This window comes from Rhinoderma darwinii, chromosome 8 (assembly GCF_050947455.1).
Source record: "Rhinoderma darwinii isolate aRhiDar2 chromosome 8, aRhiDar2.hap1, whole genome shotgun sequence".
Classification (NCBI taxonomy): domain Eukaryota; kingdom Metazoa; phylum Chordata; class Amphibia; order Anura; family Rhinodermatidae; genus Rhinoderma; species Rhinoderma darwinii.
Window position 1 is genome coordinate 12232684 of NC_134694.1, and position 16330 is coordinate 12249013.

Here is a 16330-nt window from a genome sequence, read left to right on the forward strand (position 1 = left end):
TAGATATCAAAAAACTCAAAAGAAGGTTTGAGATGCCGTAAAGAAGACAACTATTTTAATATCTGAAATCGGAATAATCATATATCTATATACACACACACCCCTCTCTTAATGGAAGAAGAAATAATCCACATATATATATAAAAATATACATAAACCCTCAAACCATCCAAACGGATGCTCAATAATGTAAATGCGGCAATTGCAAAATATGATGAAAAATATTAAATATACAAAAGGATACACATATCATGATAAAAAATGCACTAAGTAAAAAATTAATTAAGAACCAATACTGTAATGTAAACATTACAAATTAATATAAGATGCCTCATTGGGGGACTAACTATAATTTACTGAAATATTTATTCCATGGAAAATTCATACACAGATAAAAGTTACAATTGATGATAAAAACTGGAGAATTAGGAGATATGAGATGAGAAAATATGCCAAACAAACATGTATCTAAAAAACACACATAAAAATATATATAAAAAATACATACATATATATATATATATATGTAAAAAAAGGGGTTAAAAAAACACAAACCACAGTCATAGACCCCCAGAGAATAAAATTAGTCGAGGGATGTTTCAGAAATGTCATTTAAACCATTTGGTTGCAGTGTTAGTAATTTAAAAATCCAGAAATTTTCTCTTTGTTTTAATTTCTGGAACCGATTGGGAATGTCACAAGATATTTGCTCTATCGGAGTAATAGTAATCTTATTAAATTGACAATTATGAACCGAGGCACAGTGTCTTGAAACACTATGTTTTAAAAATCCTTTTGAGACATTGTACCTATGTTTATTAATCCTACTCCGCAGGCATTGAATAGTTCTCCCAATGTATTGTAACCGACACGAACATTCCAAGAGGTAAATGACATAATCACTGCCACAATTGAGGAATGACCTAATAGGAAAAATTTCCTTAGTAATATTAGAACTAAAAGTATGTTTTCTATGTGAAATATTGATACAACAAAGACACCGTTTTTGTCCACATTTGAAGGAACCATTTAAAATGGAGAGGGTTTTTGGAATAGATGACTTAATATTATGGACCCGGCTAGGGGCTAATATATTTTTTAAATTTGCTGAGCGTCTAAATGTAATGCCTGGTTTGTCTGGCAAAAAATCTTTGAGGAATGGGTCATTTTTCAAGATATGCCAATATCTCGACAAAATTGATCTTACGGAATTATGTCCACTGTTATAAGATGTGATGAAATTATTTGAGTGTTTCTTCAAACTATTCTTTTTATCAACTTTGTCAGTCTCATTTGTACCATTAATGATAGCCTCCACCCTTTTTACTGGAGCAACACAGGATTTTTGGGTTAATTCCGCCGCCCTAGAGCGGGCCCCCTTAATCAATTGTATTGGGAAATTTTTTTCCCTAAACCTACCTTCTAAAATCTTACATTCCTCCTGAAAATTGTGGTCAGAGCTCCAAATCCCCTGCAAATTAAATTCTACAATTCTAGCTGCCTGCAACCACCAGTAGGGGGAGCTAACTCTATATGGATTTATTTTTTATCTCAATTAAAGAGGTTGTCCACTACCAGACAACTGATCCACCAGATAGGTCATCCGTGTATGATCGGTGCAGGTCCTACACCCGGACCCCGCACCGATCAGCTGCTCTGGCTGCCTCTAGGCATCGGATGTCCATGCCAGAAGCAGATGGCTCCAGTCACAGAATAGTGGCCGAGCTGCAGGACTGCAGTTTGGCAGCACGGCCGCTATGCAATGTACGGAGCAAACTGCTTCTGATAGGTGCCCGCAGGCAGTGGAAGCAGCTAATCAGTGCGGGTGTCGGACCCACAATGATGATATACTGATGACCTAGGTCATCAGTTGTCTGGTAGTGGACAACTCCATTAATCTGTATGCAGTGAGCTCCACCTAGTGGTGGTTGTATGTATCCAAAATGTTAAGTGATTTATGGACATAAAGCTGCCAGCCAGTATCTGTGTATGACGGACATTATGTATTAGGCTGGGTTCACACGACCATGTTACGTCCGTAATGGACGGAACGTATTCCGGCCACAAGTCCCGGACCAAACACACTGCAGGAAGCCGGGCTCCTAGCATCATAGTAATGTACGACGCTAGGAGTCCCTGCCTCTCCGTGGAACTACTGTCCCGTACTGAAAACATGATTACAGTACGGGACGGTTGTCCGGCAGCGAGGCAGGGACTCCTAGCGTCGTACATAACTATGATGCTAGGAGCCCGGCTCCCTGCAATATGTTCGGTCCGGGACTTGCGGCCGGAATACGTTCCGTCCATTACGGACGTAACATGCTCGTGTGAACCCAGCCTAATACACATTGTCCGTCATACACAGATACTGGCTGGCAGCTTTATGTTACTACCCAATTTGTATAAAGATGGCCGGACCATTGTGCAGAACAAGCACTTTTTAAATTTTGGGTCTCCCTTATTTCCTCATAGATTGTAAGCTCTTGTGAGCAGGGACCTCGCTCCTCTTGTGTGGTTTATTAGTTTTGTCACTATGTAATGTCTGTACATGTTCCCCCTGAATTGTAAAGTGCTGAGGAATATGTGTCGCTATATAAAGATTATTATTACATTATTATTAGAAGGCCTAATACACACTGCAGCTTCTGAAGAACCTTTTCTTGAAGAGCGAGGTGAGACCACAAGTCAGACACTCATGTAGTGATTTCTGACCAACTTTGATATAAATCACTTTTCTAGGAAATTTTTAAAACTGTTCTGCAGGTAGAGATAAGCAGCACTTAATGCCGCTTATCGCTATATAATTGCCCGACTCTGTTCATACAAATGTTATTTACAGACATATCAATAGTAAATTTCCATTGACATGTATCATAGTAAAACAGTGCCCCCCCTCCTAAACTTGTACAGCTCCCACCAACCTCTCTATCCCAAGCAGACTCTTATGGAGCATATTATTATTATTTTTCCTAATATTACCCGGCATTCATTAGCGGTGCCATTGTTTCTTTTCCCTTCACCATTCCTTCTGTTCTTTGTAAGATAAAATATGGATCTAAATACCACTTTGAACGTCTCTCTGGGGTCCAAGGAAGCCATAAACCTAATAGAAGACTTGGAAAAACGTTTGGGGGATCAAATTGACAAGATGGAGCACCTAAAGCTGTGTGTGGCTGAGGTACGCATTCCATATACATTATAATCTATGATAATTGTATTGAATATGTGGTTTTCTTGTTGACTAGTGTGAGAGTGAGTAGAGCTGCAGTGCAAAGCATGGTGGAAAAAACAGTTTCTGATGAGATAGATGACATCAGATTCCAATAGATAATTCAGCTGTGCCTTTACTAAGCCATAAAGCAAAAACAATTAGGCCCACTAGGAATTACCCCTAGTAGTGATTTATATATATACTATTTTCTGCTATGTTCATCAGGCCCTCGTCCGTAATGTCAACAGTACCGGCTTCAGCTACATGGAACGTAACAGCAAGGACTTGAAGATGGGTTTAGCGGAACATATTGGCTTTCTGTGTGATCTCAACGAGCGAGTGAAATCATTAGAGATGGGCACCACCCTCCTGGCACAGGTATAAGACTCCACCCAACTGGAACCGGGTACATTGAAGATAGGTCACTTATTGTTTTCTTCATAGAACATATACAGCGAAGGCAGGAAGCCTATTGTTTTAGGTAAGGCCACCAAGGGCCGACTCCATGTGTATGTGGCCTAAAGTCATAGTAGAAATATTTACTGCTTCCAAATTTTGCAAGTTCCCATCAATCGCTCTTGGCATTAAGGGTGAGACGTGTATTTTTTTTTTATATAGGTAACATAATCTTTACTAAATTGTTCAGAAATATCACAAAACCTCCCGACAGAGCAGGCAAGTCTCTAAAAAAAACAACTTCTGTCTACCACCACTAGGGGGAGCTTGCTGCATATGTTTTTATACTGCTCCCTTTGACATCAATGGAAGCTGTATAGTGAGCTCCCTCTTGTGGTAGTTACAGGAAGCAAGAAATGGCAGCATAAAGGGAAGTACTGTTCCTGTGTATGCGGGCACTTTGTTGGCAGTATTATTTATTAATAGCACTCTGCTGGCAGTATTATTTGTTAGGGGCATTTTGCTGGCACCACTGTTTATGTTGGGCATTGTGCAGGTATCCCCCCGCCTTGGTGTTGCGGGTAAAAACAAAAACGGCAACAGACCCAGGGAGGGGGCATTTTGATTTGCTCTGGTGCCCTCTCTCCTTTGTGTACTATATATGTAATCCACTGATCATTTAGTAAAGTAATGCCAGTGAATGAGCCGTGGTATCATGATGGGGGTGATCATGACTTTCTCCTTGCAGGCGTGTACCAAGCCCAGAATGTGGGGTCGCAGGAGGGCATCAAGACGATACAGCACCCGTCCTGATTTCTATGGAGACGCCCAGTCTGAACTAGGATGGAGCCCAGTCTGGCAGCGCAGGAATAGTGACGCTGCTCCTGAGATGTCTTGTGCTTGGTGACCACCTGCAGTAAAGAAATTCCGGATTATCAAATGCTCTGGATTATAGGACACCTGCAGTGAAAACTGCAGCCTAAAATAAAACAACCAAACATATAATCTACTACTATCCCTTTTTATTTCCTTCACATAAGTGGTTATGTCCGCACAATCCCAGTACCCGACTATCGGAATTTCCGGACTATCAGGTGGCGGTCTACGGTGATTTGACTGTAGTCATTTGATAAGAAGCATGTAGGACTGTGGAGAACATGAATTCTCTGCAAATGCAGCCTGTAGTCTGCACTGCTCATAAAGGCTGTTGTGGTTTGCTGAGGGATGCTTCCCAGCCTCCAGTTACAGAATACAGGCTGCCATAAACTATTTGGTTAACAGCGTCTGCATTGCATTCTTTGTACAGGGAGAGGCGCTGTCTGGATATTAGGAAATTGTATATAGCGATATGTAATTCTATCAATGTGATTGGTCGCTATAATCCAATTTAGAGTAGGGCAGCAGTGAGTCTCCGCCACAACAGGATATCACGCACGGTTATCCTGCAGCACATCGCTCCTGCAGCACATCGCTCCTGCCCATTCCAGTGTGGTCCCTCCAGGCAGACAATAAGTGGAGGGCTGCGTGCTGTGAGCTGAAATGCTGTATTGTGGATTTAGCCAACATCTTGTTCTTCTCCGTTTCAGGGGCCGGTTATTTTCCTATCATGTGATACTTTTGGTCTCGCCGTCTCTTTTTGTCGGCACTTAGACTATGTTCACATTTGCGTTCGGAGCCTCCTTTGCAGATTGCGTCAGATTTGACAGGAAAAGGAGTGCGGCATACATCGCTATTTTTCCTGTCACAACGAAGGACACCTCAGCAGGACCTGATGGACCCCATTGTTAGTCAGTGGGGTCCGTCAGGCAGCGGTGGTAATCGTTGTGCGACGGATCCGACTATGCGTCATGGTTTCTCTTATAAATAAAGAACACAACGCAAGTGTGAACAAAGCCTTATTTGGATCACAGAGCTGTGGCTAATATTGTCATGTGTTCACTGTGGCTGGCACTGCCATGAGGTCACTGGCTGGCAATGTCGTGGGGTCACTGTGGTTGGCACTGTTGTAGGGTCAATGTGGCTGGCACTGTTGTAGGGTCACTGTGGCTGGCACTGTTGTGGGGTCGCTGCCTGTGTCTGGCACTGTTATAGGAGCACTGTGGCTGGCACTGTTGTAGGGTCACTGTGGCTGACACTGTTGCAGGGTGACTCTGGCTGGCACTGTTATGGGGGCACATGCATTTCACAATGTAACTGGTATACTCGGGCGAGGCTGTATAAACGTTCAGTTCACACAGTTTACGATACATAACGCGATAATCAGCAGTGATTGGTCAGATATACAAGTGGCCAATAACTTCCCTCCGCAGCTAACCAATCAGAGTCGCAGCACTACAGGTCAATCCCTTCTGTTACTATGGTAACTAACTTCCGCGTGTCGCAGCCTGCTCGTGTCTTCCGGGTTGGTTTCTCCGGCCTTCGGGCTGGGGTGGAGGGCGGATACCCGGGGTCTTAGAGCCGTCATGTTTCATAGCGTGTGGGGCTCCGGTTGCGGGATTAGGACGGTGCACACGCTGCTCACCGTCGGGGTGACACTGGTGCTGCTCCTGCATGACATTGGCAAGTATCTGGGGGTATCACCCCATTTGCCCCCTCACCTTTCTGTCTGAGGCGCCCATGGTCTCGTCTACGCTCAGCAGCCGGTAATAACGTTTGGTTCACGGTTCCATCACTACGCAGTGGGTCAGGCGTCTTCTCTCACGTTTTTAGGAAGATCAGTTTCTGGGAAAGCTGGGTTCCATACCATATTAATGCCGGATTAAAGGAATTTGACTGTAGAGGTTAGAGACTCGCCTCACTGCTGCCACCACTAGGGGGAGTTTAGATCTACCTGTACACTGTTATATTACTGAGTTTATAAATCCATATGCAGTGACCGCCATCTAGTGGTGGGTGCGGATACAGAATTATATTTATCTCAATGACTTATGCAGGGGATTTGGAGCTTTGTATCAGAAAAATAGAGCTCCGAAAAATATGACAATACATTAAGAAATTATTCAGGGCTCGACGTGCCTGTGGCGCAGGCCTGGGCAGTAAGTTACATGTACGTTGGCGTTTTGTAGTTTGGTTTAGTTATTTTAACCCTTTCTGTTCCCCTTTAGATCTTTATCCCCAGGAGGATGTCTGGCGGCATCTGCAGGCGCTGGTGTTTGTATTGATGGTCACATGCTCCATGGCGCTGTATTATGGAGTGTCCCTTATGGACCCGGGTTATGTACTGACTGACTCTGATGAGAAGGTGAAACTCTTTACTTATTGGGGGTCTCACGTGGTCGTATACTGCTGTACATTGAGCATAGGAATAATAACGCTATTGTCTTCTGTCAGTATCAGCCTTTCCCAGCGAATGAAGAGCGGGAGACGGTGTCACTGAACTCCGCCGCGGTACGGATGAGGCGCTGCGGATACTGCCTGTTAAAGGTGCGGAAACTTTGACCAATGTTCCATATTTAGTAGTCTATTATTCTTCCAGGATTAGGAAAAAAAAGTCTGTCCGTCCGTCCCCAGAAACAGCGCCACTTCAGTCCATGGGCTGTGTCTGGTATTGCAGCTTAATATATTAACCCCATTCAGGTGGATAGGGTTGCTTTTCTCCATACATATGAATAGCATTGAGCTGCAATACCAGACACAGCCCATGGACAAGAGTGGCGCTGTTTATAGGAGGCAATGATCCTTACTAATAATACTTCTTCGAGTCGCAGCTAGGGGGAGCTCTTTCCATAGGGATTTATACAGCTAGTATTAAAGAGGCTCTGTCACCAGATTTTGCAGCCCCTATCTGCTATTGCAGCAGATCGGCGCTGCAATGTAGATTACAGTAACGTTTTTATTTTAAAAAAACGAGCATTTTTGGCCAAGTTATGACCATTTTCGTATTTATGCAAATGAGGCTTGCAAAAGTACAACTGGGCGTGTTGAAAAGTAAAAGTCCAACTGGGCGTGTATTATGTGCGTACATCGGGGCGTGTTTACTACTTTTACTAGCTGGGCGTTGTGTATAGAAGTATCATCCACTTCTCTTCAGAACGCCCAGCTTCTGGCAGTGCAGACACAGCCGTGTTCTCGAGAGATCACGCTGTGTCGTCACTCACAGGTCCTGCATCGTGTCAGACGAGCGAGGACACCGGCACCAGATGATTCTGCAGCAGCATCGGCGTTTGCAGGTAAGTCGATGTAGCTACTTACCTGCAAATGCTGATGCTGCTGCAGAATCATCTGTAGCCTCTGGTGCCGATGTGTCCTCGCTCGTCTGACACGATGCAGGACCTGTGAGTGACGTCACAGTGCTGCACTGCCAGAAGCTGGGCGTTCTGAAGAGAAGTGGATGACACTTCTATACACAACGCCCAGCTAGTAAAAGTAGTAAACACGCCCCGATGTACGCACATAATACACGCCCAGTTGTACTTTTACTTTTCAACACGCCCAGTTGTACTTTTGCAAGCCTCATTTGCATAAATACGAAAATGGTCATAACTTGGCCAAAAATGCTCGTTTTTTAAAAATAAAAACGTTACTGTAATCTACATTGCAGCACCGATCTGCTGCAATAGCAGATAGGGGCTGCAAAATCTGGTGACAGAGCCTCTTTAAATTAAAATATAACTGTGTAAAACTTCATACAGTGAGCTCCCCCTAGTGGTGGCTCCTGGTAGCCAAAACCTTATCATTTACCTGCGCCTGTCTTTGGGTTTTAACTTGGTGCTGCTCTTCACTTTAATATCATTGGACTGTGTTACTTCCTGTTGCTTGCTGTCAGTGAATGGAAACATTCTTGTTAGAGGCTGAAAAACCTGGTCCTGGCCCAGTCCTCACACAGCTGAGTGTTTGTTACAATGTAGGTAACAGTTATCAGTCTGGAGTTGGGGAAGTAGAGTATTGCCTAGACAGATACATGATAACAAACTCTCAGCTGTGAGCTGGACTAGATCAGGAATAACATTGAAATTAAAACAAAGTATATTATAAAGTTGTTAAAATAATAAGTGACAGTAGGTGGGACTGCAGTCCGTCTTATATGGTGGTGCTGTAGACGTAACGCTCGTATTCACTTGTAACGAGCGGATCTGATAGGCGTCCTTACTAACGCCACCCCAATGTCTAGCAGCGATCAGCCTCGGACTTCCTGGTGTAACGCCACATATTGTCAGTATAAGTTCTGCCGGCACGGCTCTTTATGTCTGACTGCACGTGTACGTCCATCCAGCGTCCTTGCTAACTGCTCCTTTGCTTTCTGATATCAGCCGCCGGCCCATTGCCAGAGGTCACTACAGGCTCCCCAATATTCTGAATTTCCACCCTTTTTTTCTTGATGATTCTTCTTGATGTTTATGTGAATTCTAGACATACGTCACCCATATGCCTTCATTTTTAAAAACGTGTACGTTTTTTGTTTTTTAACTGGATACCTCCGCACGGGGCATATTAATGGCGACGAGATGACGACCAATGTAAAGGGCTTTTCCGATCTTGTCAAGTGACAGCAAATGACTAGGATATGCCATCCCTTGCTGATCAGTGGGGGTCCGACCGCAGGGATCGCCACTGATACAAAGGGACCAAGGTTTCTCCCTTTCAGGCGCTGTGCAGAGAACTGCAATTCCACCCCGTTCAGGTGAGGTCCTGACCTGCGCAGCGCTCGGAGCCACATAGTGCGGCAGCAAACTCCTTATTCCATGGGAGGGGGTACTGATTAGCGATGGATGGCATATCCTAGTAATATGCCATGTGGGACGACCCCTTTAAAACACGGCTAATAGGGTCTGCTGCATAGCTGGCGTGACTCTGCTTACACCTCCATGTATTGATACTGTATTAACACGGATGTGATGTAAGGGGTTGAGCGCCCCCCTATAGGCCGCTGTGTGTAATGCTCCGTCCTAGCACTGACGGGATGTTCTTCAGGAGATGACGTGAATCTCTTTAATACGTGTTTATAGATGCCTCGGCGTTCCCGGCTGCTCCGCGTATTCTGGATTCCTGCAGGAGAAGAGCGGATTCTGCATCCTTGTATTTTTTATTTATTGGGAGACCTTATGTGAATTTGGTGCACCACTAGGGGGCGCTGTGGCAAGGAGTATCACCGTATCGGATATGGCTGCTCTGCCCGACTACTTTCTTATCATCTTTACTCTGTCAAAGGGGAGAGAATAAGTTTGTTGACCTGCTGATGACCATCATAACGGCCTTTCCCCTCTCCGCAGATGCCATCCCTGCTACAGCAGCCGTGGGGAACGCTTTCTCGTATTACCCGCGTCCCTCCTACTTGTAAAAATTGTAGGTGAGGGTAAGGACGCACGAAGCGTAACGACTACAGATTTTCTGCAGCCGATTTCATTACGGAAAATCTGCCGCATAATCCAGTAGCATAAAGTGGATGTCATTCACACAGCGGGAAAAAAAATCAGACAAACAAATGTTCATAAATTGACCTGCGGTGCTTTTTTTTTTAAAATCTGCAGCGTGTTAATTTTCGCTGCTTTTCTGTTGCAGGTTTCCCCACTGAATTCAATTGGGAGGTAAAACCCGCAACAAAGAGCCAAGTGTTGCGACAAACATTACGATTCCACAGCAATGAGCGCAAATGACTAAAAAGAGCTTATACTTACCCGGCCGTAGTCATGGCGACACGTCCTTCTCTTCCGCGCGCAGCCCATGCTCCTGGGATGACGTTTTATCCTATGTGACCACCGCAGCGATCACACGGACTACAGCTTCATCCCAGGAGTCTGAGCTGCGCTCAGAAGAGAGGGACGTGTCGCCATGACTTTTTCTTAAAGGACCAAGAACGCTATTTGCACCTCATGGGGCTACTGACGTCACACTTGGCGGAACGATATAAACTGAATAATCTCGTCTCATCCCATAGCAGCCAATGAGGGCTCGACACTGCAAATCCTGCAAGCGCTGCGTGCGGAGATATGATCACCACTGCCCTTGGATTGAGAACTGTGTTGGAGAGAAGAACCACAGAGTCTTCATCTTGTACTTGGCTCTTCAGCTGCTGGTGCTACTCTGGGCTTTCCGCATCGCTTGGTAAGAAAAAATATTTTACATCCCAAACGATATAAATGCGTGGTCATTGGGGTGGAGGTCACCAAGAGGTTTCTTTGGTGTTAAAAAAAGGGGTTCTCTGCTTAGGCTGCTCTTGAGCAGGGGATAACCCTCCCCTAATAGCTGAACACACAGTAAAAAGGTAGATCTAATGGGTTAGTAACTGCACATGTGTGAGCAAGAATTGTGAATGCAGCTCCGGAGTATAATATATGTTTTTCTGATACAAATCTTCTGCCTAAACAGATTAGGTAAATAACCATTTGGCTGCCTGCACCACTAGGGGGAGCTTGATGCATACTGTTTGAACATCAGTATGCAGCAGGCTCCCTCTAGTGGTGGCTGCGGGCAGCCGGCAGTTTATATTTTAAGTCTACGTAGGGAATTTAGTGCTCAGACTGCTAAAAATATGCGTTCTCTATGTATAGGTCTGGATTTTACTCTGCGCTAACCTGGAGCGAGTGGCTGCGTGACAACATCATCTTACTCGTGGCCTTCATTGTGATTTGCGTCGTCACGGTTGTGGTGATACTGCTGCTTGTAATCCACCTGTACCTCATCTCCTGCAATGTCACCACCTGGGAGTTCATGTCCCACCATCGCATCTCCTACTTGAAGCAGTGTGACTTTGACACTAACCCCTTTGACAGGGGCCTCATCCGCAACTTCTGGAGCTTCTTCTGTATGTGCGGTAATGTGGTCTGGGAACGGGTTTATTTCAGAGACACTTATAACCCAGTATGAGACCGGACCAGAACAAAACTAATTGACTGTATACCATACATTCTTGTATAAAAAAGGCACTACTATACTTTGGAGATGTGCTCCAAAATATTCATAACTGATCCCGCTCCACGCCGGACAATGTGAATGGACTAGCTTGTATATAAAGATTAGTGGAGGTTTGCACTGGTCTCTATAGATCAGGCATGGGAAGTATTTAAAGGGTATGTCCACTTTTGCAGCCAATTTATGAAAAAAAAAATTAATCAACTTTACAAATAGTTTTGCTTAAAATATCTTCTGCCATTTTGTGTATACGTCGCTGTCCATATATAGATTCACCAGGAGCGGAATCTGTGGTCAGATAATTGCCGACGATCTGGCTGGGGATTCCAGCATCTCTAAGATCCTACTGTCCATATATGGGCAATGACGTCAAGGGCTTTCCCAACCCAGGAGGCCCCGGCCAGATCTCTTGCGATGCTCTGGCTAGAGACTCCGTAGTTGAAAACCCCTGACATCACTGCGTATATGGACAGTGATATCAGGGACATACCCGAGCACTTCGCTTTAAGTAGCGCTCTGCCCAGGGAGTTCGGGCACAGTGGGGTACATCGCTACTTTCTATAGAAGAAAAATAACGCAATGTGAATCAGGACTTACACAAACCCCCGACTCCAGCTCAGTGGTACTCCCCCTCTATGGGTTGGCAATAATGGGATAGGAGTAATTCATTACTGCACCCAAGGTATGCTAGTAGTCTGGGCATGGAGACATAAGTCTGCATGGGAGCTGTATACACAAACCGGTAGATTTTGATTAAAGACGATTTGTAAAGTTGCTTTATTTTAACGCAGTGGTTGCAACAAAAAAATTCTGTAATTCTGGTGTGAATGCAGCCGTGCATGGAAATGGCGAGGACCTCAAAATCATTGTGTTTTTTATCACACGGGTAGCGACAGACAATCTACACCTTATAGAGAGCACCCGATCAGCAGGTTCCTCTATGTAAAGGGAATATTCATCATACAGATTCTGTTCTATTGTCTCGCTGGAGACGTCTATTTTGTACACGACGCTGCACATCATCCTGGCCGGATTATTGCACTGTTTTTTTTTATATTTGCTGCAAGTTTTATACAGCAATTTTGGATTTAATAAAGAATCTCTTATGTGGTCACGATGCTTCACCGAACTCTGTGTGGAGGGAGGGGATCAGGGCCCGATTATAGGGGTGGATCACCCAGCTTCACCGTACAGCGAGTGTCAGGGCCTGGACATTGGGTAGGTGAGCACCATCCTACAACAAGGGCTGGGGGCGTGCAATTCTATGAAAAGAAAATTCGAGGCATATTGATGCACATCGCTACAACACACACACACACGCACGCACGCACACACACGCACACACAGACACACACCCCCCACACACAGACACACACCCCCCACACACAGACACACCCCCCCCACACACAGACACACCCCCCACACACACACACACACACACACACACACCCCCCCACACACACCACACTCACACACCCCCCCCACACACACACACCCCCCACACACGCCCACACACACACCCTCCCACGCACACCCCCACACACCCCCACACACACCCACACACACACACCCCCCACCCACACACACCCCCCACCCACACACACACCCACCCACCCACACCACACACACCCCCCCACCCACACCACACACACCCCCCCACCCACACCACACACCCCCCCACCACACCTACACACACCCACACACACCCCCTCCCCACGAGCGCACACACACCCCCCCACGAGCACACACACCCACGCACACACCCCCACACACACACACCCCACACACCCCCCTCACACACCCCCCACGAGCACACACACCACACCCCCCCCCACACGCACCCCCCCCCACACACACACACCCCCCCCACAAACCCCCCCCCCCCACAAACACACACACACACCCCGCCACACACACACACACACCCCGCCACGCACGCACACCCCCACACCCCCCACACCACACCACCCCACAAAACACACACCCACCCACACACACACCGCTCACACACACACACCCCACCACACACACCCACACCACACACATACACCCCAACACACAACACCCCCCCCCCCCCACACACCCCACCCCCCCCACGCACACACAGCCCCACACCCCCCCCCCCCACGCACACACACAGCCCCCCCACACACACACCCACCCACACACCCCACATACACACACACACCCCCCACACCCCACATACACACACCCCCCCCACACACACACCTCACACCCCCCCACACACACACACCCCACACACACCCCCACACCCCCCCACACACACACACCCCCCCACACACACACACACCCCACCACACACAGACACCCCCCCCCACACACACAGCCCCACACCCCCCCCCCCACGCGCACACACACCCCCCCCCACACCCCACATACACACACACCCCCACACCCCCCCCCACACACACACCCCCACGCACACAGCCCCCCACACACACACACACCCCACATACACACACACCCCCCCACACACACGCACACACACACCCCCCACACCCACACCCCACACACACCCCCCCACACACAGACACACCCCCCACACACACCCCCCCCCACACACACACACACCCCACACACACACACCCCCCCCCCACACACACACACACCCCACACACACACCCACACACACCCCCACACATATACACACCCCCCACCCACACACACCCACCCCACACCCCCCCCCACCACACACACCCCCCCCACCACACACACACCCCCCCACCACACACCCCCCACCCACACGCACACCCCCCCACACACGAGCACACACCTCCCCACGCACACGCACACACCCACGCACACACCCCACACACACACCCCCCCTCACACACACCCCCACGAGCACACACCACACCCCCCCCACGAGCACACACACACACACCCCCCCCCCCCACACGCACACACACACACACACCCCCCACACACAAACCCCACACACATACACCCCCCCACACCCCCCCAAAACACACCCCACACACCCACCCACCCACACACAACCCCCCCACACACACACACGCCCCACACACAAACCCTCACCCACACAAACCCCCCACACACATACCCTCACCCACACACCCCCACCCACCCCCCCACACACACACCCCCACGCGCACACCCCCCCACGCCCACACCCCTCCAAACACCCCCCCCCCCCACAAACACACACACCCACCACACACACACCCCGCCACGCACACACCCACACCCCCCCACACCACACCACCCCCCAAACACACACCCACCCACACCCCACCACCGCTCACACACACACACCCCGCCACGCACACACCCTCACCCACACAAACCCCCCACACACATACCCTCACCCACACACACACCCCCAACACACCCCCCCCACATACACACCCCCCACACACACATACACCCCCACACACGCACACACCCCCCACACACACCCCCCACATACACCCCCCCACACACCTCCCCACACACACCCCACCCCACACAGACACACACACCCACACGCACACCCCCCACGCGCACACCCCCCCCCACGCCCACACACCCCTCCACACACACCCCACCCCCCACAAACACCCCCCCCCCCACAACACACACACACACACACACCCACCACACACACACACACACACACACACCCTGCCACGCACGCACACACCCACACCCCCCCACACCACCCCCCAAACACACCCACCCACACACCGCTCACACCCCCCCCACACACCCGCCACGCACGCACACACACCCACACATACACCCCTCCCCACACACCCCAACACACAACACCCCCCCCCACACACACACACCCCCCCCAAAACACACACCCCCCCCCACACACACACACCCCCCCCCACGCACACACAGCCCCACACACACAACCCCACGCACACATAGCCCCCCCACCCACCCCACATACACACACACACCCCCCCACATACATACACACACACCCCCCCACACACACACCCCACCTCACACCCCCACACACACACCTCACACACATACACACACACCCCCCCCCACACACACCCCCACCTCACACCCCCACACACACACCTCACACACACACACCTCACACACCTCACACACCCCCACACACACAGCCCCCCCACCCCCACACACACATCCACACACCCCACATACACACACACCCCCACACACACAGCCCCCCACGCACACACACACAGCCCCCCACGCACACACAGCCCCACACACACACACCCCACATACACACACAATTCCCCACACATACACCCCACCCACACAGACACACACACACACACACACACACACACACACACACACACACAGCCCACACCCCACACACACCAACACCCCCCCACACACCCCCACCCACACCCACACCCCCCCACACCCACACCCCCCCACACACACACACACACACCCCCACACACACACCCACACCCCCCGCCACGCACACCCCCACACACCCACATACACCCCCCACACACACCCACCCCCCAAAATACACACCCACCCACACACCGCGCCACGCACGCACACACCCACACACACACACACCCACACATACACACCCCCCCACGCAGCCCCCCACACACACAGCCACCACACACACACCCCCACACGCCCCCCACGCACGACACACACACACCCCACATACACACCCCCACACCACACACACACAACCCCCCCCCCACAACACCCCCCACACACCCCACACACACACACCCACACCCCCACACACACACCCCCCACACACACCCCCCACACACACCCCCACACACACCCCCCACACACACACACACACCCCCCACACACACCCACCTCCCCCACACACACACCCCCCCCACACACACACCCCCCCACACACACACCCCCCCCACACAC

General features: G+C 49.2%; 1 protein-coding gene across 3 annotated transcripts; it reads left to right on the forward strand.

The window, feature by feature from the left end:
* Positions 1 to 6014: 6014 nt before the first annotated feature.
* ZDHHC12 (zDHHC palmitoyltransferase 12) lies at positions 6015 to 12569 on the forward strand. Of its 3 annotated transcripts, none has more exons than XM_075834162.1 (5): positions 6015 to 6166; positions 6712 to 6848; positions 6938 to 7030; positions 10482 to 10648; positions 11095 to 12569. In XM_075834162.1, exons 1-5 carry the CDS (start codon positions 6070 to 6072, stop codon positions 11408 to 11410), a joined length of 810 nt encoding a protein of 269 aa, XP_075690277.1. In that variant the 5' UTR covers positions 6015 to 6069; the 3' UTR covers positions 11411 to 12569. The 3 variants fall into 3 exon arrangements, with proteins under 3 accessions (XP_075690277.1, XP_075690278.1, XP_075690279.1); XM_075834163.1 differs by having other exon boundaries at positions 10485 to 10648; XM_075834164.1 differs by having other exon boundaries at positions 6944 to 7030.
* The last annotated feature ends 3761 nt before the right edge of the window (positions 12570 to 16330 follow it).

Bases quoted from the DNA above. Each gene is read 5' to 3' on its own strand.
- ZDHHC12 (XM_075834162.1), top strand. From the start codon at position 6,070: ATGTTTCATAGCGTGTGGGGCTCCGGTTGCGGGATTAGGACGGTGCAC. The intron at 6,849-6,937 runs GTGAAACTCTTT...GTCTTCTGTCAG, and splicing joins TGACTGACTCTGATGAGAAG to TATCAGCCTTTCCCAGCGAA. The intron at 10,649-11,094 runs GTAAGAAAAAAT...CTCTATGTATAG, and splicing joins TGGGCTTTCCGCATCGCTTG to GTCTGGATTTTACTCTGCGC.